This window comes from Osmerus mordax, chromosome 16 (assembly GCF_038355195.1).
Source record: "Osmerus mordax isolate fOsmMor3 chromosome 16, fOsmMor3.pri, whole genome shotgun sequence".
Classification (NCBI taxonomy): Eukaryota; Metazoa; Chordata; class Actinopteri; order Osmeriformes; family Osmeridae; genus Osmerus; species Osmerus mordax.
The window spans coordinates 11,882,999-11,908,505 of record NC_090065.1 but is presented as its reverse complement, the minus strand read 5'-3'; the positions used below and the strand labels follow the sequence as shown (position 1 = coordinate 11,908,505).

Genomic DNA, 25,507 nt, shown 5'->3' with positions numbered 1-25,507 from the left:
TACTGTCTTGAATATACACAAACAATACGGAACATTCTGAATCTTTATTAAATATAGCCAACGTTATTCCATTCACAACCAGTCTTGGTTTACACCTCACTTACTTTCTGGAGGAAAACTTACAGCACATTATTGTCAAAAGTGAAAACAAAACTACATGAATCAACAATCAACATTATTTTGAGGCATAACCTTTTTAAAAGAAACAAAAAACAAAGATCTCCATATGAATTTGCGAATGTAAGATTCAAAAGAGTACAAAGAAGTAAAACAATGAAGAAAAAAAAAAAACAGTTACTGTGCTAAAGTTCAGGTTATTTCAAAAGCGAGCCCAGTTAGTATGAGGACTCTCAGTACCCAATGGAGAGGGTCTTGTCTGGGGCTTACAGCAGCCATCTATGCTGCACGTAATGGCTGAGTACAGAAACATCACAACACAACAGTCCTCCTACGGTGCTACGGGCTAAAAGGACGACCGCCATCAGTGTCTTGTAAGCCGAGTCAATAAAAAAAATAAAAAAAATTGCAGTAAATACATTTCGACATGAGACTGGTGTGAAACAGGAATGGGGGGAAAAGGAGAGATGGACATTTTGTTACATCCCAGTTTAGAGCAACAAGGCGAGAAAATCTTTGACCAAAATCTCACAGGGAAGACTGTAAAATACAGGCTGATTTAAGATTTTACGGTTATCAAAAAGTGTAAGAACTGTACAAGTTAAGAAATCTATACAAACTTTACATCAAAACTTAGGGACGTACTGTCTAATAGAAACCAAAAAAGACGATAAAATAACATGAAAAAGCCGACTAAGAAAATCCAAAAATAGCTTTTGAAATTTTTATGGATGAGTTATAATACAAGACATCACTGATGTCAAACACTTTATACAAACAAACCTGGAAGGAAACAGATTTATTTCTCTCAACTGAACAAACATAGGCTAGGAAACCGCCTATAAGGGTTGTCTAATGAGCAGACAACCAAAAAAAAAAGTGCAACTAAGTGTGCTTGCCAAAACGCCAGTCTGCCTGCTTCAAGCTCTTGAAGCCACGCGTCCTCTTGTTTTCTGGATCCAAGCGGCTTTGACGGCAGATACTCACCGTAGTACATTTCTTAAAAAATATATAAATATCTCTTGCGTAAAAAAATATCACAGGCAATTTTTTCTGTTTCTGATACAAACAGTGGAGGGGGGTGGGGGGAGAAAGCATTTTTTTTTGGAAAATGTTGAGATCGGTCTCTCCAAAAATGGATACTGAAAAAGAATAGCAGAATCTTAGTGAAGGATCCCGTGGTACTTTGGATGAGTGGAGCCGAGGTTTGCTGGGTTTGGGAGTGGGGCCATGTGTGCTCCTTTACAATCAGGCCTCTTCCCCTCCCTCGGTTGCTGGTGGCCCAGCTGGGTTTGGTTGGTCGTTGACGTTTGGTTTCCATGTCCTTCCATGTCCTTCTTGCCCTGCCCTCCCCCCCCCCGAGGAGTCGTCAGTCCTCCTGAGTTCTGGAGGGCTCCGGCTCGCATTGGCCCGACGGCTCCGCCTCCGTCCGGCACCTCTTGCTCAGCAGGTCGTAGGGAGGCGGGGCCTCGCCGTGGGGCTCCAGGGACCCGTTCCTGTCGTGGCTGGGAGCCTCCGACGGCTCGCAGCCGTTCGAGTCGTTGTCTGAGGCCGGGGGAGGGGAGTCGGAGCCGTGCGAGGGCCCGTTGGGCTGCTGTACAACTTCTGCTTTCACGTCATTCAACAGCGACGAGCCTTCTCCTGAGCCCGAGTTGTGGCTCGATAAACCTGGTCGGGACCGAATGAGTCGCCGTCAATGACTTGCCCCAAATCGTGGCATAAATAATAACTAAAATCTTGTCTGTATGGGAAGCGATGTTTTGTGTGCGTTTCCTCACCGTTGTGGCTGCTACCGTCCTCCTTCTCCGAGTAGCTGGTGCTGCTGTTGGAGGTGGTGGGGGGGGGCGAGGCCGCCCTGCTGGATGTAGCACTCTCTGTCTCATCCAGCAGCCTGTCCATGTAGTCCCTGGTAACGCACACAGGCAGGACACGGTCAACGCCACGCACTGCACTGACCAGGGGACGGAGCCCTGGTCACGGCAGAGTCACATCCACATGCAGGGGGAGTACTGGGAAGGCCTTAGAACAAGGTATGCAACTCAAATGACTAAAACCCCCCGTGTTCAGCGTATTGACTTACGTGACACCTGGGTGAAGGTTGTATTTCCTTTTCCCAAGCCTGGTTTGCTGTGCAAAGAAATCATAACGCTCAGACTTCTTCCACATGTAATAAAAGGCCACACATTCTCCTACAGACCTAGTTCTCACCTGAAAAATTTAATTCAGCAGACACGAGAAATAGCCATTATTACCATCGCTTCCAGAGTGGGGCCTGGTTCCAGTTCAACTTTCAATTCAGAGGGAGAGCTTTCAGAAATGTGCAGTGAATTGAAAACCACTCTTGTAATGGGGGATTACAGAGTGATTTTCATTCATTCACAAATCAAATCTTGACTCCTCTACTGACAGTAATTGGAGTTGAAATGAAACCGACTCCCACTCTGATCGCTTTCAAAACACATCATATGCAAATCTCAAAAACAAAATGAACATTATTCTAATACTTTTGTTTTCAGGAACATCAAATATTGTATTGAAATTCAATTAATTATGAAATTATAAATTGTATAATCAATGACACTGTCTTACCTTGTTAGCTTGAATTAAATGAAAGTCTTTTCCATAAGCTTTGAGTCCTTGTTCAAAATTTCTACATTCTTCTTCTGTCCACACAGACAGTTCTTCTATGGCAAAACAGAATAGGTTAAAAAAAAGTTGCTTCACCCAGACAACTATGTCAAGGCAATTTTCACCCCTACAGAAGACATTGCATTGGTTAACACAAAATCCAGAAACATACAAAATACAATTACCTCTAGCTGCTTTGACATTAAACTTCAATCTTCTTAAAGCTTCCTCTGTGTCAAAATCACACTTGACCAGTTCATAAAGAGCCTGGGAAGACAGGATGAGAGTCGTGTCATTACGGCCTGGGTCTGTGTGTTGGGCTCCAGCTGTGCGCTCCTTAACCAGGCTCACCTGCTCGTTGTCTTTGATGTGAGAGCCCTCTGGGACGGCGTCCACTCCCTTCTCCTCCCCTGTGCGCCTCGACGCCTCCGTCAGGAACTCCACCACCTTGCCTTCCGGAAGGAACTCGGGGTCCCATAGGAGCTGGTCATCGTTTTCATACACTAGAGAGAAAGAGAGAGGAGGTGACCGTAAGAAAGAGGGGGGGAAACGATGTAAGTAACAGGGAAAGTACTGCCCTCCCCTTCCACATCATACGTTTATGGTTCAGGATTTGTGGTGACCTGACCTTTCAACAAATTCTTTACAGACCATGTCATGTTTTGCCTAACGCGAGCAGATTTAACATGCAAGTCCTTACCTTTTTCATTGTCTTTATATTTACACAGACCCGACGGAGTTTCAGCCTGATACATGGAACCAACCATGATCTCCTGTTGAAAAGGAACCCCCCCCAGTTACATCATCACCCATCTACATGAGTTAGAGGACAGACCCGTCTTATGTTACATTGTTGGTATAGTTACCTTTTTCCAGTCCTCTGACGGAATATAATCCTCATCTTCCTCAGACTCCTCCTCGGCATAGTCTAAAACAAAATGGAGGATCCAACAAAACTAAATGTAACATTTTGGGCGTAATGACGACAAAGGCAAACAATTAAGATGGTGGGAACAAGTCGGACAGGAGTCAGAGGCTCTTACTTTCAAAGTACTTGAGTTTCTGCGGCCGAATGAGCTCTGCCGTGCCGAGGGTTTTGACGGAGCGTGTGCGGACCTCAGACGACGACTGGGCGTCCTCCCCCAGCCCCGACGAGATCTTCACCCCGTCGGTCTGAAAAACACACAGGATCGGGTCAAATATGGATTGCCAATTCGTTTGGGTGCTCTGAAGGTGAAATGAAAACCCTCGAGCGGGTCCTGTCGGGACACACCTTGTTCCTCTTCATCTCCCCCGTGCTTCTACTGCTCTCGTCGTTGTCCAGGTCCTCCTCTTCCTCCTCCTCGTCATCCTCCACCTCTCCGTCTTCCTCGTCATCCTCGACTTCCTCCTCCTCCTCCTCCTCCTCTTCGTCCACAGGCGAGCCACCGCCGTATCCGTAGAGACTCAGCAACTCGTGAATGGGCATTTCACTTTCCTAACAAATGATGCAAGCCATTTTCCTTACTAATGTCACCCTAAACAATTTAGAACCAAACTTGGGTCACTAGGTGACAGATCCTGTATTGGAATACAACATGAACATATTATACCGAGTTAGCTAATGTTAGAAGACGCACCTAGCCTGGGAACCAGACAAAACTGCCAGCTCAGGTTTTATTTGCTCTGGAAGATTGGCTGCCCTCCCGTTTAAACATATTCCCCTCAAACCAGAATCGGGTCAGGCCAATCACAACAGTCTATCTGATACGGGGCAGGTTAAAATGATGACTATACAGAGGAGCCCCATTGAGGCATTTTTGTAAACATCCAAGATTACGTTTCATTGCTCTGATTGGTTTAACCAGTCTAATTGCCTCAAACAGCATTTTGGTCTGTGTCCCTTTAAAATGTCAAATGAAGTGAAAGGTTCCAGACTACTGCACATTTGTTAATTGGTCTGGCAATGCGGCTAAGACGCACCCGTTCAAGATGTTCAATCTCATTGTTGAAGTTGGTCTCTCCCCCCTCAAGCATCTCCTCTTCTTCCAGTGTGCGTTCATCATCAAAGTCATGGACCAGCATATCTACCGAGGGGTCGAATTCATGATCATCGGAACCTGCTGAACCTCCTGAAAACAAACACAGGAAAATCAGATATGGAATTGTAGTCTTTTCCCCTCAATGCACCAACTTTCATTGTATCTACAGAGAAGTTAGATATTTACCTGGGCTCGTACTCCCAACGGAGGGCTGAAACATAAAAACATTTTGATATCAAATGCAAGTACATAGCAAAGTTATTAACAGCGAACTACCTTAACACACACAATCTGTCTTCCTATGCACCTTTCATACAGTTTAGCTAGCTAAATCTGCAATTTACAGTCATAAAAGACGGCGACATTACTGTTAGCTAAATTGTAATATTTAATCTCCTGAGTGCAGAGGATCATTTATCAATCTAAAATATACTTGGTCTCTAGTGGATGGAAGTGGGAGTCAGAGCACAAAAAGCGCGCCTGAACTTGGCTAGCCTAGCTAGCTAGCTGATCAAGCAGCAGCTATTAGGCTAACTTATGATGGTGCCACATACATAGCATATGATATCCGATCATCACCAGTAGCATTTCTGGCAACTGGATAACAATTGGAACGATAGGCCACAAACTACTATAAACGGACAAGTAACAGAGCAGTGTTTTCAATGTGCACAATAATTTGTTTGCTAGTTAGCTAGCTATAGCAAGAGTACTATCCAGGAATCACTGTGTAGCGCTGATGAAGTCAAGAACCGAACGTAGGTAGGATAGCTAGGCTAACGTTAGCTAGCCATAGCAAACTTAGCAGTAGCTATAGCAGCTAGCTAATACTGAAGTTTGCAAAATGCAATTTAACCCCAGAAAAGGGCTTAGTTCAATATTAGAAAATGTAAGCGAGTCGTAATAAAGTTTTGCGCTTAAGTAAAATATTACATTTCGGACCTATGTATCCGATAGAACAACAAATGTCAACCAGAAACAAAATAATTTTCCGAATAATTCAGTCTTTCCTACCTCCGCCATGTTCGCAATCCAGTTCGGGTCACATTCGGGGTCACAATCAGACCCCGGATAAACTAGCCCCGCCCACAAATATCTCACACTACTAATGCTACTAAACTAAATTACAATTCACATGAAATCCAGATGTTCGAAGCACTCAAACCATATGGGGAACTATGTTCCAAGGATTATAATTCCCATTGAGGTGTTTATTACCTGTTGCTGAAAGATTTTTTGGATAGTTTATGGTTAGGCCAAATGATCATGAGTCTGATTAAATTGAAATGCCATGCAAAAATGTTATTGTGTTTTTCCTGGAAAATGTTGACATTGCCATTTCAAAATATAGCCACACATGTCATGTTGCTATGTGGAAAGCCATTGCCTTAATCTGTTTCATGAGGTCAAGTAACTGGATACCTCTCAAGAACCCTCATTAGAAATCACTTTGCTACGGTACAGCAATAAACCCCATAAAAGAGCAGTAACAGCAATGCCCCTCTTTAACATTTAAGAGAATGGATACCAATTCAGTTAAATGCTAGATTCTCACATATCTCCTAAACGACCTAAATCTCATCCGCTGTCAAATACAAATGATGATCACCAGAGTGAATTCGCATCACTGCCACGGAAGGGACATGGATCACTCCCGAGACCTCTGGAGAAGTGTGACGTAACAGGGGGATGCTACATAAAGAGGCCCAGGTGTTTTTTCAGAAGACAACAGAAGAACCAGGGAGTGAATGCGTGAGATTTTTGTGAATATTTCTGATAGCACCTCCAAGCCACCATGAGAGTAATGCTGCTGCCTCTTCTGCTGCTGTGTGTGCTGGCTGTTGGCTGGGCTGAGCCCCAGGAAGGTGTGAGGGCTCTGAGGCTGTGTGGACGGGAGCTGCTGAGGGCGGTGGTGTACACCTGCGGGGGCTCCAGGTGGAGACGGTTCCCTGCTGGCGAGGACTCACCTGATGGTCAGTATTCAGCCACACCTGGACAGGTTACACCGTTCTTACAAAAGGGGCACAATACACCACCTCCAACTGCATTACCTGTCAAATGTTACATTATTTAACGACTGTTCCACTAAATGAGGTCAAGCAAACCATAACAAAAATGTGATTTACTAGATTGCAAGCTTTTGATCTTTGTAATGACTACTTTAACTTCTGCTGCCCAGACAATGTGGACCAGTATGGGCTGAGCACCTGGATGGCAGAGAGGAGGAAACGAGACATCAGTGGATCCTTGATCAGGCTGTGCTGTCAACAAGGCTGTAATAAGAGTGACCTCTCTGCCTTGTGTTGAGGATAAGACTTTTTCCCATATTTGGATGGCTTCAATGAATCAGCAAAACATCATGACAGTGGCAATGCCTTTTCCTTCACAGAACATGTACAATAAATCAGCAATACAATTCTGCACTGATATCTCTTTTTATTTTCATTTTAAGGAGCTAGTCCCAAACTTAAACCAATGACAATGTTTTCTCAGTGAGAATCCTTATTTCTTTCTCAAGGCATGGTTGCTGACAAACCAAACATACTTTAGTGCAAATAGAAATTACCCTCCATGATAAAAGTACGATGACAGTATACACACAGGTAAACAAGCTAGTTCTAAACAGTCCTAAGGTTGCTTGGATGTAAAATGGTCTAGCATTGAGATGTACATAATTTAGTATTAGAATGTCTAGGTGAAGCCAATAATTCACCTCTAAAATGTGGTCGTTTTGGATGTCATAAATATTTGAAAAATAGAGGACGTACTTTCAAAGCTACACTCTGTATACACACCTTTCCTCTCTTCTTTAGGCCACCTTATCTTTATACTTTCTAAAAACAACTCTGGCTGCAGTACTACCAAACAACAATGTGTGGAGCCTCTCTGTAGTGACACATTAACCCAGTTCATCAGAAGATGCCTCAATTAGGACTCTAGGAAACTTCCCAAATCACCTGCATGCTGATATGTTTTGAACATGACAATAAACACATAAAATGTATCGTATTTATGATACCCAGTATCTAAGGTTAAAGAAGGGCATGAAGCCTTTCCCAGTGTATCTGAATCCCATGGCAGTTATCAGTGATTGTGACTCACTCAAAGTAAACAGCGTAGACATTGGCCACGGCAAAGAGAGAGCTGTTCTTGAAGGTGTGTGAGGAGAAGGTGTCGTTGGACGAGTCCCACAGACAGCGACTGCCCATGCGCACGTTCTGGTCACCGAGCTGTCCGATGCTGATGAGAACGATGATCTTATAACGAGGAACCATCAGTTCCTTCACCCTGCCCTTAATCACCTGAACAGGATAGGCAGACATGGCATTCTTAACAGCAGTGTTCGACTTTTTGGATTCAGCTACAATGTGTGTTCCTGAGTTGAATCATATACCTCAGATATGGTTTTTGTCATTTGCCGGCATAGGTCTGCCTCATACTTCTCCTCTTGCAAGTAGCTGGCGAGTACATCCTTCAGAATATCATTGACAGTGATGACAGGGAAGCGCCGGTAGGGTCCTAAACCACAGTACAAAAACAAAGGTCAGCCAATTACTGATGAACCACTCGGGTTACCATATGTCTATCAGGAAGTGCAGGTCAAAGTATGAAGGAAATGATCGGCTCACCCATCTGGTAAGTGTTTTCCATTTGAACAGTAGGCCTAGGGTTATCGTCATGGTGACCTGGCTCATCCATGTAAGATACAGTACTTATGGAGCTAGAAGTCAAGATTTGTTAAATACACATGGCATTCATAATAAAACATCTCTATAGACCGTGTCATGTCCTACATTAAATAGTATTTTACATGTAAGTACTGTACATGTTGAATATAGATAGAGGGTTGGAAGGCTATACTTACTCCTTCGTCCTAGCAGCTGTTTCCTTGGCTTTTACCTCATGGCTGCCAAGGGAAGACACGCTGGCTCTCTTCTTCAAGAGACGAACTGCTTTCTCCTTAGCCAGGTCAGACATACTAACTCTAGGTTTTTAGTCTTTTCTTCATAGAATGAATTTGGCTTTTCTAGGAATGATTGAGCTATAATGTTCGTTTGTAGCTGTAAACAGACATGATTGATCACTTATTTAGTTGGTTTTATGACTACTGACATTACAATGTGTGTTTATAGTTAACCTATAATATAAGCAAAAGTGGCTTTTTATTTGCTGAGCTAAAATTATGGAGTCAATATCAATTACACATTGTCAACACTGAACAGATAACAGTGTTTAAGAGTCCAGTCCATTATCCACAAATGAAGCGCACAGAATGTATCGAAGTCCCAACGTTCTGACTCAAGTGGAGAGATTTCCAAATGAAAAACAAACTATTCTAATGGAAATCTACATTCTTACCTTTCAAGTTTCATGAACCAAACGGGAAACATTGTAGCCACCCAGAGTATCGTGTTGTCTAGACAACACTCAGCTTTAGGGGAGGAGTTTTCCATTCAAGCGCTTGGAAAGTTTTAAAGGGACCTTTCACCAAATTCATTAAAAACATCCGTCTAGTCCGCTTCTAATGGCTTGTGAGCACGATGAAAACTCAATAGAAACGAAACTCCAACGACCTCCTTAAGGTAATACACACTCTGCAGATAGATACGCAATGCACAACAAATTGAGTCACAATTCAATACCCAATATTCTTCAGGTCTTTATTACCAAGTAAAACAGATAATACATGATATTCATTTTTTATATAATTACTCTTAAAATCTTTGGATGGGAAATGTACATGAAATGTTTGCATATTTAGTGTCCGGCGCAGTGTCCAATGAATACATTACAGACAGAACAGTATTATTATTTTAGAAAAATAAAACAAAAGTACAGAAAGAATGTAATTATGTCACTGGAAATATGCAAATCCATAAGGCAAATTAACGTAGCTAAGCACTATATAAATTGCTGCAATTATGAATTACTGCTTGTGTGATCAAAATTAAGTGAAATTATATTAAGCCTACTGTAAGCCTGTTTATTATTTTTTCTTTATTTTTTACTTTTACTAAAACGAGTATGACTTCAATAAAGTGAATATTGCGATGCGACCAGGACGCTTCAAAACATTCTATAAAATGTAATGTTCAAAACATGGCGTGGATGGCATCAAGTTTTGGAACCAATTACTGACGCCATAAAAATGTTCGTGTATAGCCTATGTCGGGAAAGAGAGGATGACGTTGACTGTAATCTATCAAGGTGGTGCAATACTTGGGAAACATGCTAAAGGTAGGCTAGTGTCAGTTTTCAGGTGCAACCACAATGTAGAACGTGGAATTTACAGCAAGTGCAGTTCTCTACTCTTCTACTACCGGCCTGGATCTGAATAGCCTTGTCACAGATATGACTCATGTTTAATATTTTGCTTTCCATATTGTTTTTATCTTAACATCCTACAATGAAACGGATTTGCACTGGAGTACAGAATAAAGTTGGGGTGATGATGATTAACGGTTTAAGTGATGCAAATTACATGCTGCGCCATTTTACTTATTTTTTTAAATCATGGACATGTCACAGTAATTTCCACGCGGAAAAAAACATGAACTGTTGTCTAAAAAGTGCTGCAATGTTCTATTTAAGGTCTAACAACACCAATGTATTCTTAAACAATACACATACACTCATATTTCCAAACAGATATCAGATCAGGAAACGTCTTTCGTATTTACAATTTTTACATACCGATTTTTAATATTGCTTTTAGAAAATGATAAAACACCTATTTACTCCACATGGTGGAAAAACAAGAAATTTAAATAACAAAGGGGACACACATCACATGGTATTGTCAATAAACAGTTATTGGAGGTTTCTATGATATTCTGCAATATTAACATGTAGTGTAGTAGTCAACACACATTAACTCCTTGTTCCTGCTAGAAAGGCAGCTTTATTGTTTACTCTGTCCGTAATTGGGAAAACACCACTAAAAGGCTATTTGTCATGACCTTAAATCAGGTGCTGGTTGATGAATGTGTCAACAAGATCAAATGGAAAAAACACTGAATGATGGCATCCATCAAAATGTTGCACTAACTTGGCTCAGGAAAGGAGTTACCTTTATTCTCAATTTAGACAAATGTAACATTAATTACAGTATTTATTCACATTTTTCTGCTAAGAATATTTTTCATAACTTTCTATTTATAAACTTCTCTCAAATAAGGCTGGGTCACTGTATGGACCCACGAAGGATGAGTAACTATGCTAATTGGGGTTAAATGTGATTTGCCTCCAAAACCCAGTGGCTGCAACAGCAAAAACTGGTACTACTTGCATAAACTCAGCAGTGATACTACTGAACAGAATGGGTTTTACAGTAAAATTATACCCTGGAGTGTTGACTACATCCTATTGGTTTAGTCCAACATGCATCATCACAACAGAAGTGAAAGAAGTTCCAGAAGTTTCTCTGTTGATGCCATGTTTTAAGTGTGCGATCCATTCCCCGTCTCTTATTCTCACAATCCATTGTTCCATAGCTTCTTTTACAACAGTGTGGACTAATTGTCGGCCAAATACTTCCCTGCAAAGGCCACAAGCAGAGAGAACTCAGTCAGGCCATTCAGTGGATGAACTGCAGTGAACAAATGGTTGGATTCTCAAACCCTGAGTGCCGGTCTCTTTCTGCTCATAGAAAAATTCAAAACCATGTTGAACAATGGAACGTTGGAGCATGTTTGAAGGCAGAAAAAGTCGGGTACCCAGGTTCAGTCCCATGTCTTCTGTGGTTCAACGCTCTATGGAGCGTTTTAATGATGCAGCCCACAAAGTGTTACGTTAACTCTGGCATATGAACTGACCTGCGGCGAACCTCTTCTTGACGAGGGAAAGCCTATAGCCAGTCCCCACCAGCTGGATGTCACAGCCAGAGAGAGTGCTGCCCTCACTGGTGAACTGCACTGCCAACTGGGAAGGTTTACTAGGACCATCCGTCAACTGGAACCTCCCCAGTAAGGCCCCCACACCTGGAGGGGGATTGAGATGGAGGATGAGGCATGAAGATGGGGATGCTGACAAAGCTGAACAACGGAAGAACAAGAGAAGGGAGGATTAAGAAGGAAGAGGATGAGACTTGCCTCCATTTTCCGACCGCTGGGAAAGGCTGGGGATCTTCCATAGCATGGTCTGATGCTCCGGGTTCCTGTGCCAGGAAAATAACACCCAGTCATGAAAGGTCATGAGAGACCAGGAAAGCGTTTCTAAAACTCCTACAATGATGTTTGTGCTAGAGCAAGACTGATATTGAGGGTCCGATATAGATAGGGGTTACAATATAGATATATATATATATTAGCTCAGAGTCAGTTTCAGATGATAATATCTGCCAACAGATGATCGGTTTGTAATTTGCACAACATCCTTATTAGAGCAGCATTTGAACCAATCATCCTCTCACACCAGGATCTGGACCAATCATAAGCCTCACTTACCAGATGGCAGGGGGGATCATGGCTTGAAGTTTGGCGACTCCTCCGTCCACGGGAACCAGGAAATGGATGTCGTGGAGCGGCGCAGGGGTGGCCATGGCCTCAGTGTTGTATTTGTAGTCTATCCTGAGGTCAGTGCTGGTGGCGTCACCTCGCCAACTCACCGCCACGTTCAGAGGAGTGGACTGGATCCCGTCTGATGACACCTGGGACAGATCAGATTGATGACTGTAATAGTGCGTAATCCACTGTGTTCTGTCATCCCATTTATATGAATCCCAATCCCATCTTCACCAGAGGCTTTTTGCCTCTTCACATGTCTCTTATGTACCATGAAAATGTTTTTTGATGCCAAATCTTTTTAATAAATAAATAAATAAAAAGAGAGAGATACAATGGGACATTTCTAAGAAAAAGTTATGTGCCAAATAAACACATGATGCAACTATCATTTTTATGAATATGATGATGCAAGGGCGATCCTCTCACCTGGTACTTGATCATGTCCACGTTGTAGTAGGTGGCTTGAGGCTTCTGGTCAGCCACTCTCCTCAGATGACTCATCAGGTTTGGCATGTTCACCCAAAATTCCTTGGTGTCCACATCTGGCATAGTGGTATCGCTATAACACGATCAAAAGCAAGTCAGTTGACATCCTAAAAGAATAACCATGAATAATCCAATATAATCAAAGTGGAGTCAAAGCTCAGATCACTGGGGTGGTAGTCAAGTCATCAAGTAGTCAGCATGGAAACGTTTCTGAAACCATGACACCGTCTCAGGCATCACTACATTTACATTTAGTCATTTAGCAGACGCTCTGATCCAGAGCGACTTACAGTAAATACAAAGACATTCCCCCAAGGCAAGTATGGTGAAATGCCTTATCCAAGGACAAAACATCATTTCGCACGGCCGGGAATCGAAACTTCTGATTACTAGCCCGATTCCCTAACCGCTCAGCCACCTGACTCCCATCACTAGGACACTGTGGCTCAGTCTCACTACACACATTTACATTACATTTACATTTATTCATTTCGCTTTTATCCAAAGCGACTTCCAAGAGAGAGCTTTACAAAAGTGCATAGGTCAATGATCATAAACAACGAGATAGCCCCAAAAACATTGTGGGTAGCTAAAACATGAAGCATACATTGTGAAAAGCAAACAGGTGCCAATGGGAAGAAACATAAGAGCATGTAGTTAACACACGGCACCCTACATCTAGAACACAGCCAAGAGTGAGATCAAAGCCCTGGCCATGACAAGGACCACATGAGTCAGTGTGTTCTGTTACGGCCCCCTTACCAGCACAGTAGTTGCGGATTGGGTAACACCTGCTCCAGACGGCTATAGTTGCTAACGCTAAAGGTCAGGATGGGCTGAGAAGGGTGGCTGGCGAAGTGTCTGGTGATGCCTGCTGGGAAGGACAGGACCATCTCCCCGGTGATCTTCACCACACACCTGCAGCAGGAAGATGGAGGACACGCGATCAGTCTCAATACTCACATCAACTTATGTTACTGTTATGTTGGCAAATGTGACTAAGTATTGCGTTAACAAGTGTTACGATGCAAAGTGTTACGTTACCAAGGCTTGTGTCACAAAGTGGTATGTTACAAAGTGTTATGTTAGTAAGTTTTCAGTTAGTAAGTGTGTTCTGTCTGCAAGGTGCATGCTGTCGAACCTGCTGGGGTCAGCTCCTTTGAAATAGGCGTTGATGGTCTCTGTGAAAGCAGCCGCCACTGGCAGAGTGTCCTGGGATCCCATAGTGAGCGGACTGGGTCCTCTGGAGCACCCTAACACACACACACACACACACACACACACACATGCACACACACAGTGGATTAACAACCTCACTCTGTGTCCAGACTCTTTCATCTACATAAAATATACCTGGCTACTAGATCTCGTCCCACATAGAAGCCATACTTCTAGGAGGAAGGTATGAAGATGGGAAGGACCTAGATGGAAAGGATGTAGGAGCGAGGACATTCTGATGATTGGCAGGAAGAAGGGAGTATCTCGCGGGCGAGGGTAGCGATGTTCACCGGAAGGACAGGAACATGGGGCGGGGTCATGCAAGGTTGAGCAAGTGCACTGGTGCGACTCACCTTCAAAGGACAAATAAAACCTGCCATGGTCAAACCATACCAAGGAAGGGTGCGGGCCCTCTGAGGGTGCAGTGGGTGGGTGGGTGGGGGGGGGGGGTGTGTGACAGAGAGAGGGACACAAGATGGACAGATGGATGGATGGACAGGGGGAGAGAAGGACAGCAGGATGAGTTAACAGACAGTTAGGCCCGTCACATGATGGTGCAGGTGAAGCTGGGCCAATGACGGGTAAAGAAGAGTGATGGACATGATGGGATTGGCCCATTCAAAAGCATGACATGAATGCTAGTCTGTGAGGCGTGTTGTTATTTGCTACGAGAGTCATTAGGCATGTCATCGGCGAAACGGACCACGTCAACGTTTCAAGGTCATCACAAAATGATCCGGCAGGCTGAAAGGTTGATACAGCAGCACCTGGGTCAGCCCTCCTGCAGGTGTGTGTGTTTGTGTGTGTATTCTCACCTGTGGTGGATATGTTGAGCTCCCTCCCCAGAGTGGGGGTGGAGGCTGCGCTCACAGAGGTGACGGAGGAGATGGAGGAGGAGCTCTCTGCCCTGGCCAGTGGGGCGACGGGCGGGGGGCTGCCGGAGACCGGAGGACTGAAGGGCTGAGTCTGTGGAAGCCAAGAGGACCCCACCCGGACTCCCTTGAGAATTTGACTGCAATGTCATACACAGTACCAAGCCCCTGTCTAGAACTGTGGTAGAAAAACTGGCCTGGCCTAGTCAGCACCCTTAAATACAATTCACAACTCACAATAAAGTTGTAATCAGATAATTGTGTGTCTAGCCTCCTAGAGGTGTTGGGATTCAGGAAAGGTCCATACCAGGTCACCAAAGGGTTTCCCAGGCGGCAGTTTGGGCCGAGAGGAGGGTCTTGGAGGGGGAGGGGGAGGGACTGGACTGCCACCCGAGAGGGGCGTGACAGGACGAGCTGGAGAGGAGGGGCCTGGGGAAATAACATAGGACCTGTTACAAACTAGGAAGGTAAAACATGATTCGATGGGTCCCAAAATGCTTGCCAGCGTGGCGTACACGGACTGTAGCGTCGCTCACCGCTGCCAGAGTAGGGTCCGGGTGAGGAGACGATAGACCTGTAGGTTGGTGGAGGGAGGGGGGGAGGGGTGCCCCGGAAGCCGGGCGTTAGCTCCCTTGGCGAGGCCATGAAGTCAGGCAGCTCCTCCCTCAGGTAAGCTCCCTCTGGGGTCCTCTTCCCCCCGGTGGCCCCCAGGACCAGGGGTGGAGGGACGCCTGCCCTGGGGGAGCGCTCTGCAGGCAGGGGAGGCACGGGGCTGGTGGGGGCAGGGGAGGACATGTACTGAGACAGTTCCAGTGCCTCTAGGTCAGCCGCGTACAGATCTTGCAGCTCCTGGTCCAGGCAGGAGGGCAGGGAGTCTGGCGGGGAGAAATCTGGAGGCAGGGGGGGCGCAGGCTCATCGGGAGGTGGTCCGAGGACAATGGAGGGGGGCGAGTCTGGGGGAGAGAAGGGTGGCAAGGAGGAGGGGGAGAACGCAGGTGGGGAAGGAGGGGGCTCGTCTGGAGGGGGTCCAGGGGAGAGGCAGGGGGAGGAGGGGGAGGATGCGGAGGAGGGGGTGTCTGGTGGAGGGGAGGAAGGGGGTGGGGGAGGGGCGGGTTCATCTGGAGGGGGCGGCCTCTCGCTGAAGCTGACCCATCTGGGTGATGCTCTGTCCTCATTGGTTCGCAGGTCGTCCACCGGGCCAAACACATCGTCCAAGTCAGGCACCGGGGAGCCTCTGTAGGAAGCTGGTGATTGGACGTTGAGATAGATGGGGGCAGGGCTTCGGAGAGCTCTGCCATTGGGTAGCTCGGCTGTGAGGAGTCAGGAAGGTGGTTTATCAAAATGACACTCAAAACATGAAGCACACAAAATAAATGCCAAGGCACATCTGTTGATTCGTTACCAGAAGATTCGGAGGAGTAGCCATGACTACTTGGGATTTTCTTGGGAGGAAGTGGAGGAGGAGCTGCAAAGAGAGGTGTCTTAGCTGCTGTAAGTTCGCCCACCCCTACACAAGTCAATGGTGTATATTCAGACACAAACTGTATCCATGGGATGTAAAGGGATTGTTTATTCATGTGAACCTGAGTTACCTCCTGTGGGAAAGCCCCTGGACAGAGGGGAGTCTGGCTGGGGTCTGGGGTCACTCCATGCTTCCGATGACTCCTTAGGGACCACTACCATGGGACAAACCACAGGGACAGGCGATGAATGGAGAAATGGATGACACACACACACACACACATGCAAAGACAAATATATTTCTATCTGTGAGATACCGTCATATCTTTGTATGCTGTGCGTAGTCTCAGGAGGAGGACCAAAGAAAGCTGAAGGATTCTGGGATACTCTGTCACTGCAAGGGAGATTTGCACATAAAACACACATAAACATACACATATCAGCAGGACAGACAGAGTCTGACTGATAATGTAAGGATCAATTTCTCAACTAGCTGGAGATTCCGGAGGAGTCATTTGTTCCTGATAGAATGTACTCTGAACTCTGACCTTGGTGTTTCGGGGGCGGGGCTTGGCGTTGGAGTCGAGCGTCTGGGTCTGGCGATCTCCTCACCTGCGGAGAACATTCAGGCGCACACATCAGGCTGGGCCCAGTCACAATGCAACTAAACGTATCCAAGCACAGCTGAATACAGCAACAAAATGGTGGACTTACAAGACAGGTGTCTCTTTATCGGTCCCTGAAACCAAATGAAAACATACAATTTTCAGCATAAATAAAACATAATCATAAACACATCCTATCAACCTGTAGACACAAGCAAAGCCAAGCATGTTCGACACTGGTAAGGCAAGTTCTGCATGAAGCCAGCAGGGGGCGACTCACCGGACTGCGTCTCTGAGACCAGCAAAAAGGAAGAGAGAACACACCTGGTCAGAGAGTGAGTGACAGATCAGTCAGATGGACCCAAACAAAAAACCAACCCGTCCTTACTGAACCCCTGGGAGGACTTGCCTATATGATGCACCAACATACTTAACACCTCACAGTATCAGCCTGGCCAGCTCCCCCTTCTCAGTCTTACCACACATGGTAAGACTGTAAGGTAAGGTTAAAAAGGTCAAAACCTGCAGCTGGTACACAGCTAAATCACTAGGCTGGGAAACAGGTGTTACGTTTGCTACAGCTCTGATACAGCTGCGCATTTTGTAACGAGCAAGTTTCATGTAATGCTTGAACAAAAAGGAAAGTTCGAACAACAAAGGGGCTCTTTGGAAGCGTTTCGAAGGATGTGAAGGCTGAATGCAGAATGATGGAGGGACTATGGGACAACATGCAGAGAGGGGGACAGATGTACAACGCAACACCCCCAAATGAGGTATTTGTAAACCGCAAGGTAGGAAAACGGAGCGACTTCATGCAATGCTCTCTCAAGATTTGGGCCAGTGAGATGAAAGATAATAAAAAAGGACTTACCGGACTTCTCCTCTACCCGGGATAACATGGCAGTGACAAACAGACATAAAGGCAAAGAAGAGAGAAAAAGAGAAGGACAACCGATGAGACATTAGCCAGATTTCCGCTTACATTGACGACAACAGCCTCAAGATTCCAAACAGTGCAGTCGTACGAGCTAGACCGGCGCCTGGTCCGGAGGGACGACAGACGGGGCGTTCTCACCAGCGAGGGCGAGAGAGCCAAGCCTCCCACCGAGGCCTTCAGCTCGTCCATGGAGGGGACGGAGCACCTGCCGCTGTCCGAGGGCAGGGGCTTGATCTTGATCTTGAACTTCTTCTTGCTGTCCTCCTCGTCTTCCGAGTCGCTGGAGGAGAAGAACTGCTTGCCCTTGGGAGCTGGTGAGGCCTGGTCAAGGACAAGCCACTTTCTCTCAACGGTTACTCGATGAGGCGCTCGTTATGCGCAGGATATCTCGGTAGAGGCGTAAGATACCTCTGCCCTGCCTTGATGTGAAGAGATGATGTACCTTAGCAAGCTACACTTTAACAACATGGACATGACAGATTACTGGAACCTGGCTGGTTGAACACGCTGCGCCCTCTGTAACCGACACCTCCGTGTCCTCTCTGATATCCCTTACTGCTCCACCTTACGGTTCTCTCTCCCTGTCTCCAACGACTGTTCTGAGATCCGATTACACAAACACAAAACCTTTCTGCAGCACAGGTCGATGTGCTAAGCCTTCGCCCTGACAGCCATTCTAGCTCTACAACATGTCTATGTTCTACGTAGAGAAATACCTTCTGACTTTGAGCTAGTTTTACAGGTGACTTCAATTGGAGTCCAATTCTACCTCCTAATCCTCAAGCACTGTTGCATCCAGCAGTCAAGTTTCCATCCCATGTGTACCAGAGAGAGAGAGAGAGAGAGAGAGAGAGAGAGAGAGAGATGAGGGTCTATTGATTTGGCCTATTTAACACTGAGAAGCACTCGTCCAACATTTCGCCCAGTTAAACAGGTCAATAGTGCAGGCAGTGTCCCAAGACCGGCTGCTATACTGTGGAAGGATATCTTCTCCCTCTTCCCCCGGCCGAAGACTGAAGCCCTCGTCGTCCACATCCGGGGAAGTCTGAGACAGGGAGGGAGGTAGGGAGGGAGGGAGGGGTGGGGCACACACAGAAGGACCCATTCTCATTGGTCATGTCATGTGCACAACAAAACACTTTTTTTCCTCGTGCCAACACTCTGCGCCGCCGTTTGGCTTCCTCTGACTCACACGGGGACAAATTGTCCCTCTTCCAAGACTCGTTACATAACGCTCCTTCCCTCAGCACAGCGAGGGAAGACCTGATGACATTGTGTTGCAGGCTAAAGGACCTACAGGACCAGGCTACAGTAGATTAAGTCTCCAGAAACAGGGTTGGACAGCCCTGATCTAGGAGCATGCAGAAGGTGAAGGTAGACTAGGTGAGATACTTACATATCGGCCCCAATCAATCTCGCCATTGTAGCCGTTGGCAGCCCCATTGGTCTTCTTCTGGGATGAATGAAATAACATAAAAAAAGCAACTATAGAGTTATAATAGCAATAGAAATGTATATCCCACAAACATTAGGCATTATGATGGCAGAAATGGATATACTGTATATAGTCTTGGACATTTTGGTCAGGGTATTTTTTGGAAAACAAAATTACAGGAAAGGATTATCCAACATAAGAAAAGATGGTTAATATAGTAACATATTTATACATCACATGATATGATGTATTTATTCTTGAACTTACAGCTCCCTCTTTGCCAGGTGAACTGCTGTGTAAAGAGACAGAGCACAAATCAGTACTGAGGGAACATAACACCAACATCTTGTAACAAGATCAACTGTTAGGCCAACAGCCTAAAACTGATCAAATCAAAATGTATTTGTATAGCCCTTTTTTACAAGCAATGTCACAGAGGGCTTCACATACGCCCAAAAAACTGCCCAGTTTTAGGGAAACAGTCTTTTGGAAACATGCTTTTTGGAGGTTAAATAATGCAGCGTTTCGATAGTCGCTAGAGTCTAAGTGCAGTCATGAGGAGCGCATGAGCACACTCACGTGGGGTCTGTGTCCTTCTCCTTCCTCCGTAACCCAAAGGCCTTCCTCGTCCGTTTTTTCAGTCCTAACGAGGAATCGCACAGAGCAGGAGAGATGCGGAGTTAGAGAGAGGGACCGATCTATCACAAACAGGGGGTTAACTGGAATTCTTGGACAACATGAGGTTCCCATCGTCAAGAAGGACGATGGAAGGATCCGGAGAGATTGAAGGAAGAGAGGAACGAATGAGAGCGTGTGGAAAAACGTTTCTTTTCCAACCTAGGTTAAGATTGAAATTTCACATACAAGTATAGAGTGAAGCCTGGATGTGCCATGCCCATGTACAGGCAGAGTCTGAGAACCCACCCAGGCCCACAACAAACATAATCGGCAACATCTTTTAGCAATATTAGCCAAATAAACGCTGCGTAGCGTACCATCCATACAAGGATAAAGTAAGAACTCAGTAATTAAATGCTGAACTGGAAAGAAGGGATCCACAAAAACACCTTTCTGAGGCTGGAGGGGGATGCTTCTGCAGGAACTCTGGGCCAAAACGGATGCCAAAGCCCTCAGGGCCTGTGAGCTGGCTCTGTACCACGCTGTAATCAGGGCAACGGGAAAAAACCAACACCCAGAGTGGCACAGTTTACTGAGTGTGCACAGCTTAGACCCCCTCCAGGCCCCCCCTAGACCCTGAATGCCTGCTGCCATCTTGGTGAGTCCTACAAAAGGTTGACTGGGTACAAGACTAACCATAACCCTCCCGAAGAAAGGGAGACGTGAGGTCTTGCTCACACTGTTGTGGATCTCCAAAATGTTGTCTGTGCCTTCCCTGGGGAGCAGAACTGGGGATCCGCGATGCAGACAATCTCCCAGGTTAATGAGAGCATGTGAGATATTAGCCAGCGCCGCTGCCCCTTGGTAGAAGTGATTCTGTGATGTGTCCCTCTCCCTCCTAAAGACTACACGCGCTCCACTGTCTTCTATATCTGGGTGACCATTTACCGGATACTACAATACAGAGAAAAGAAGACAGACAAACAGACAGAGAGTCCTGCAAGCCTGGAAAACAAAACAGTGTCCACTCAAAACAACACATGTACCCATAATGCAGTGTAACTAGAAGGCTCCACTGTCACTCCAGTAGGCTCAGGACTTTTTTTTTTTTTACCTCAGCTGTCCACCTGAAAACCCTTGGACTCCCTTGAAACGTTGAGCCCACCCTCTAACCTTCCACCCCTCCCCACCGCCCAGCCATGACTCAGGATAACACCTTCAGACTCTCACACAACCTTGTACAACCATTTCAATGAACTACACTGTTTTGCACATTCAATTCCAATTCAATCTCTACTTCCGTATATCTGGTTGTTGCCCCATTTCTTTACACTGCACTTGTGACCTCACACAGTGTATCTGGTTATTGCACTGTTTCACTTTTCTATTGCCATTTCTTTTGCACTTGATACCTCAGTTTATATGTTATTACTATCTGCACTTCTGGTTAAATGCTATTTGCATTTCTGTGACTACACTCGTACTGTGCACTGTGACAACAATGTCGAATCTAATCAAATCTCTCTAAAATGTCAAAGACTCCCTGCACATAAGAATACGACATCCACGTTGCACTGCAACAATGTTGTTTCCGTAACCCAATTATCAAGTTTGACTGAACCGAACCCTGAGGCTCTAATTAAACACTGATTGTTGTAATTAATTCTGTTAACTTTAAGTTTTCCGTCTTGGAGGGTAGGCTACTAGTAGTAGAGTCATCAATACCAGTGATGCCAGGAGCCCCATCCAGCACATGGGGATCTGGTGGTGATTACATCCAAACCTAGCATGACAACCATGATACACAGTCTGCCTTTGATTAAGGTATCTCATACAGAACACGGACTGTAACAACAGTCCAGTTTGACTGTAGACACCCTGCTTTTATTATCAAAAATCCATTATGAGGCTAAAAAGGTACACAGTACTGTATGTTAGTAGATAAGAGGAATGTTCTAGCAGCTAGCTGGAGCACAGCAGAGCTCCCCGTGAAGTGAAGTGGACTCGGGCTGATGTTCAAGCTGTTGTTTTGCACACATTCTGTCAGAACAGTTTGGTCACAAACCCATAAACAAGCCTGTTATTCACAAATGCTTCGCATTATAGTAATCATATGCCATGAAGGCCTTGCTCACTTGGAGAATTAATACAATGCATAGAGTCATGTAAAAACCTTTGAAATCATGTGTGAGGTTTGTTGATCAGGTGTGACAGTGGTCCGTGAGCAGGTTCTGTCCTCACCGACCTGGTGAGGCCCAGATACCATCACAGACCCTGTAGACTTCACCCACACATGTTTAACAGTGAACCACAGCCGTGTGTAACCTTGACACAAAATTTACGATGAACTATAGAAACACACACACACACACACGGCCTTCCCGGGATGTCGTCCTCATGGTGCCGCACCACAGACAGCTACAATCAGCTACTTACAAATCAATCCACACACACACCCACACACGCAAACACATACACACACGCCACCCCATCACGCACACATATACATACACGAAAGCCACGTCATGCTAGAGAGGGGAAAACATACGCCGTGCATGAGCCATTATCACAGAGCACCAGCAGAGCCCCATACAGCACAGCAGAAGGAGGAAGAGGAGGAAGGTGGAGAAGGAGATTACCTTCCATCATGACTGCAGCTTTTCATTCCTCTGCCCCCCCCCCCCCCCCCCCCCCCCCACGGACGGTGGAAGACCGGATTCGGAGGAATCCGACCGGTTAGAGGATGCCGGGGTAGGGCATAGCTCGTTGAAAAAGGCTCCCCCAGCGAAGCGGAAACGTCGGCTCCCTTCACCCCTAGAGCCCAGCTTCCAGACACCAGCGCAGGGCGCGGGAGGGGGGGTGGAGGCAGGCAGGCAGGGGGGACGCGGCTGGGACACGGAGCCCAGGGAGGCTGCAGCGGATCGGGGGAAGGGCCTTGTGCGCGTTAGGCCCCGGACGCCCGAGCAGCATTGACACACGCCATCTCTGAGAGGGGGATGCTGAGGAAAAGGCAGAGGAGAAAACGACTGCGCGAGGGAGAGAGAGAGAGGCCAACCGCGAGAGAGAGAGAGAGAGAGAGGAGAGGGGAGGGGAGGGAGGGATGGAGGAAGTGGGAGGCTTGCTGATGTCACAGCTGCACTAAGCCAATCCCTGCAGTCATCTGCTCTGTCACATGGCCTCTGCCTCTTCATGTCTTAGCCCTTAGCTTCTCTGTAACAGAAGCACATTCAATCCAAATACATAAGCATTGCAAGCTTTTTCCTATTTTGCCTACAAATATTACAACCATTAGTATTTCATAATATGTGGATATGTTGCATGATCAAGAAGGCAGGGGTTATGTGTTTTGAGTTATGTGTGCAGTATAAAATAACATCTGTTGGTCATTCTGTTTTCTTTGTGTGTTCCATGCTGTGTTTGTTAATCGATCCATATGTGGATGACTGTCCCTCTGACATTCATTCGGACAACTGCGCACACAAACACAGACTCACACACACAGGAAGAAGGACATTATTCTATCATCTCTCTTGTCTCTCTCTCCTTGTGTGGTTGTGGATTGTATTCTTTCATGACGCATGATTACAACAGGAACTATTTAAAAGGAGAAAGATGATTCTAGGTGCCCAGCATGTGCTTTCCACAACCAGTCACTCAAGTGACTGTAATGATCATGTTGTCCACTTCTCGCTGTGAACGTTAATAGGATTATGGTGCTGAACTTGGCGTGGGACACCAGAACTGCTGTTATATTCTTGTACACCTGATTACGCAAGGGCAGATCCCCTCAAGACAGATCAGCTGGGATTAGGAGTCCTGCTACAGCTCAATCTGGGCTGTGGAGGAGGATGAACTGAGGTCAATTGCTGGGCATCTGTCTTGCTTAAGACATAGCCTATAGCTAACTTTTGAATAATATGTTGGTGCAGTTTGAATAACATCACATTTTGGTAACAGGCACGAACAGATAAAAATTCCCAGCAACACACTGAATGTTGTTTTACTGCTCAGAACATTGCTCTCCCAAATACTACGAGGGATTTCTTTAGTCTTTCTTACCGGGCTGTGTGCTGTTTGACGAACAAAGTCTTGTTCTCTGCAGGGCCAAAGTAATACATATTTAAATGAATAAATAAATAAATGTTTATGCTTTGTTTAAATAGCGCAAGTACGCTACACCATGTGATCTAAAAATTGCACTTCTGTGTTTGTACGTGTGAATTCTAATGTGTGTATAGGCTACCTCTAGTTTAATCGGGCAAGCTAGCAAAATGTGTGCAGTTTTACTTTGTTGCATGTTGCTATCGATCGCTGGATATGACGTTGGTCTGTTTGAGATAGTTAAAAGTGTGGTCACATAACAGACCTCATCGGTAGCCTGTGTCAATCAATACATGTGGGCGACGTATATAGTCATTGGTTGAACTGAATAGGGTAACTTGTGAAAAGTAACATTGTAAAATATTTACTATTTAAACTGGCACTAGTTTATTCTTAAGGTATTTTTACTTTATGATGTATGTGTGTTTAATTATTATTTTAAATATTAATATATTATTTAATAATAAGAAAAATTGATGTTTTCAGCAGTAACGTTCGAAGTCCCGAAGTATTTCACAAACACTGCATGCGGAATTATACTACTACATAATAATACATCCTTATGTCTTGCATTGTACACACGATGGCACTAGAGATCCTAATTCTCACATCTCCCCCTGTTGTTCTATGAAATTATAGCCATAGTAAAGTAACAGTCTCAGTTTCTTCCATGATAACAAACACGTCCGAAGGCATGATACTGTATCTTACATTGACTGTTTTCACAAGAGTGTTCAGCCATACTTTACAATAGAAAACTGAAACCAGGACCCAGACCTCATCAGGACTCTTGTGTTTGGCCGTCTTACATCACAGAGAAACCAGGCAGTGATAACTGTAAAACGTTTCTAAAAATACTTTGTGACAGAGAGTGGCCGGAAAAGAGGGCCGCCAGACAGCTAATGAGTGTAACATGGCGGAGAGGGGAGACAGGGCATGGCATCCACGGTGGCACGCTGATCTGCACGTAGGCCTGCCAGCCTGCCTCTCTGACACACACAACCCCACAGACAAAGGCTTGTAGAGGGTACAAAAACGACGACACATAAGCATGCACACACACACGTACAACACACACACCCTACAAACAGCGCACGCGCACAAACTGGAAACACCCCCCTACACACACACACACACACACAAGGCACACCCAGCTACCACACACACATCCACAACTACACACCACACACACAAACGCCACACAGTTATCTGACCCCAATCAGTTTGAGTTTGGGCAGACCCGTCACAACAGCTCATCTAATCTCTCTCCCTGATCAGCTCCAGGGAGCGACGTGCAGCCAGGGCCATGCTCGGCCCCTGATGCCTACGTGAAGCTGCTCCTCTCTGGGCAAGGCAGAGGCCCGGAGGAGGTCTTGTACCAGGAGGACCGGACAGTTCAGCTGCCAGGGAGGAAGCCAGATAAACGCTTGCTGAGTGTGCCTCCTGTAAATCACCCTACGGGAATCCACAACAACACAACAATCCAGTTTGTTGTGTTGGACA

At 45.6% G+C, this 25,507-nt stretch overlaps 5 protein-coding genes across 8 annotated transcripts in view; 2 read left to right on the top strand and 3 right to left on the bottom strand.

The window, feature by feature from the left end:
* The window catches only part of zbtb41 (zinc finger and BTB domain containing 41), a 168,664-nt gene extending 161,882 nt beyond the window's left edge, over positions 1–6,782 (top strand). Inside the window, exon 12 of the transcript XR_010878734.1 lies at positions 6,766–6,782. The gene's annotated coding sequence lies outside the window, so the exon portion shown is untranslated. The remainder of the gene's footprint in view (positions 1–6,765) is intronic.
* LOC136958610 (mesoderm induction early response protein 1-like) lies at positions 30–4,986 on the bottom strand. Of its 4 annotated transcripts, none has more exons than XM_067252637.1 (12): positions 4,953–4,986; positions 4,708–4,856; positions 4,019–4,222; positions 3,789–3,918; positions 3,612–3,673; positions 3,446–3,518; positions 3,097–3,248; positions 2,931–3,012; positions 2,707–2,801; positions 2,198–2,325; positions 1,896–2,023; positions 30–1,785 (listed from the first exon to the last, which is right to left on the bottom strand). In XM_067252637.1, exons 1-12 carry the CDS (start codon positions 4,984–4,986, stop codon positions 1,487–1,489), a joined length of 1,536 nt encoding a protein of 511 aa, XP_067108738.1. In that variant the 3' UTR covers positions 30–1,486. The 4 variants fall into 4 exon arrangements, with proteins under 4 accessions (XP_067108738.1, XP_067108740.1, XP_067108739.1 ...); XM_067252639.1 differs by having other exon boundaries at positions 2,198–2,244; XM_067252638.1 differs by having other exon boundaries at positions 2,707–2,798.
* On the top strand, positions 6,562–7,073 carry LOC136959352 (relaxin-3-like). Its single transcript, XM_067253664.1, has 2 exons — positions 6,562–6,739; positions 6,946–7,073. Exons 1-2 carry the CDS (start codon positions 6,562–6,564, stop codon positions 7,071–7,073), a joined length of 306 nt encoding a protein of 101 aa, XP_067109765.1.
* Positions 7,074–7,726: 653 nt separating this feature from the next.
* On the bottom strand, positions 7,727–9,196 carry dynlt5 (dynein light chain Tctex-type family member 5). The gene is made up of 5 exons (XM_067253625.1): positions 9,126–9,196; positions 8,632–8,827; positions 8,396–8,487; positions 8,161–8,285; positions 7,727–8,068 (listed from the first exon to the last, which is right to left on the bottom strand). The coding sequence occupies exons 2-5, from the start codon at positions 8,742–8,744 to the stop codon at positions 7,865–7,867; spliced, it is 534 nt and encodes a 177-aa protein (XP_067109726.1). The 5' UTR covers positions 8,745–8,827; positions 9,126–9,196; the 3' UTR covers positions 7,727–7,864.
* Positions 9,197–9,428: 232 nt separating this feature from the next.
* On the bottom strand, positions 9,429–22,552 carry sgip1b (SH3GL interacting endocytic adaptor 1b). Its single transcript, XM_067252675.1, has 22 exons — positions 22,543–22,552; positions 19,865–19,928; positions 19,553–19,577; positions 19,247–19,303; positions 18,838–18,895; positions 17,972–18,164; positions 17,785–17,791; positions 17,023–17,047; positions 16,857–16,920; positions 16,626–16,702; positions 16,440–16,523; positions 16,250–16,312; positions 15,384–16,157; positions 15,155–15,276; positions 14,791–14,941; positions 13,899–14,010; positions 13,520–13,675; positions 12,698–12,830; positions 12,212–12,414; positions 11,858–11,922; positions 11,582–11,746; positions 9,429–11,304 (listed from the first exon to the last, which is right to left on the bottom strand). Exons 1-22 carry the CDS (start codon positions 22,550–22,552, stop codon positions 11,282–11,284), a joined length of 2,631 nt encoding a protein of 876 aa, XP_067108776.1. The 3' UTR covers positions 9,429–11,281.
* Positions 22,553–25,507: the final 2,955 nt, after the last annotated feature.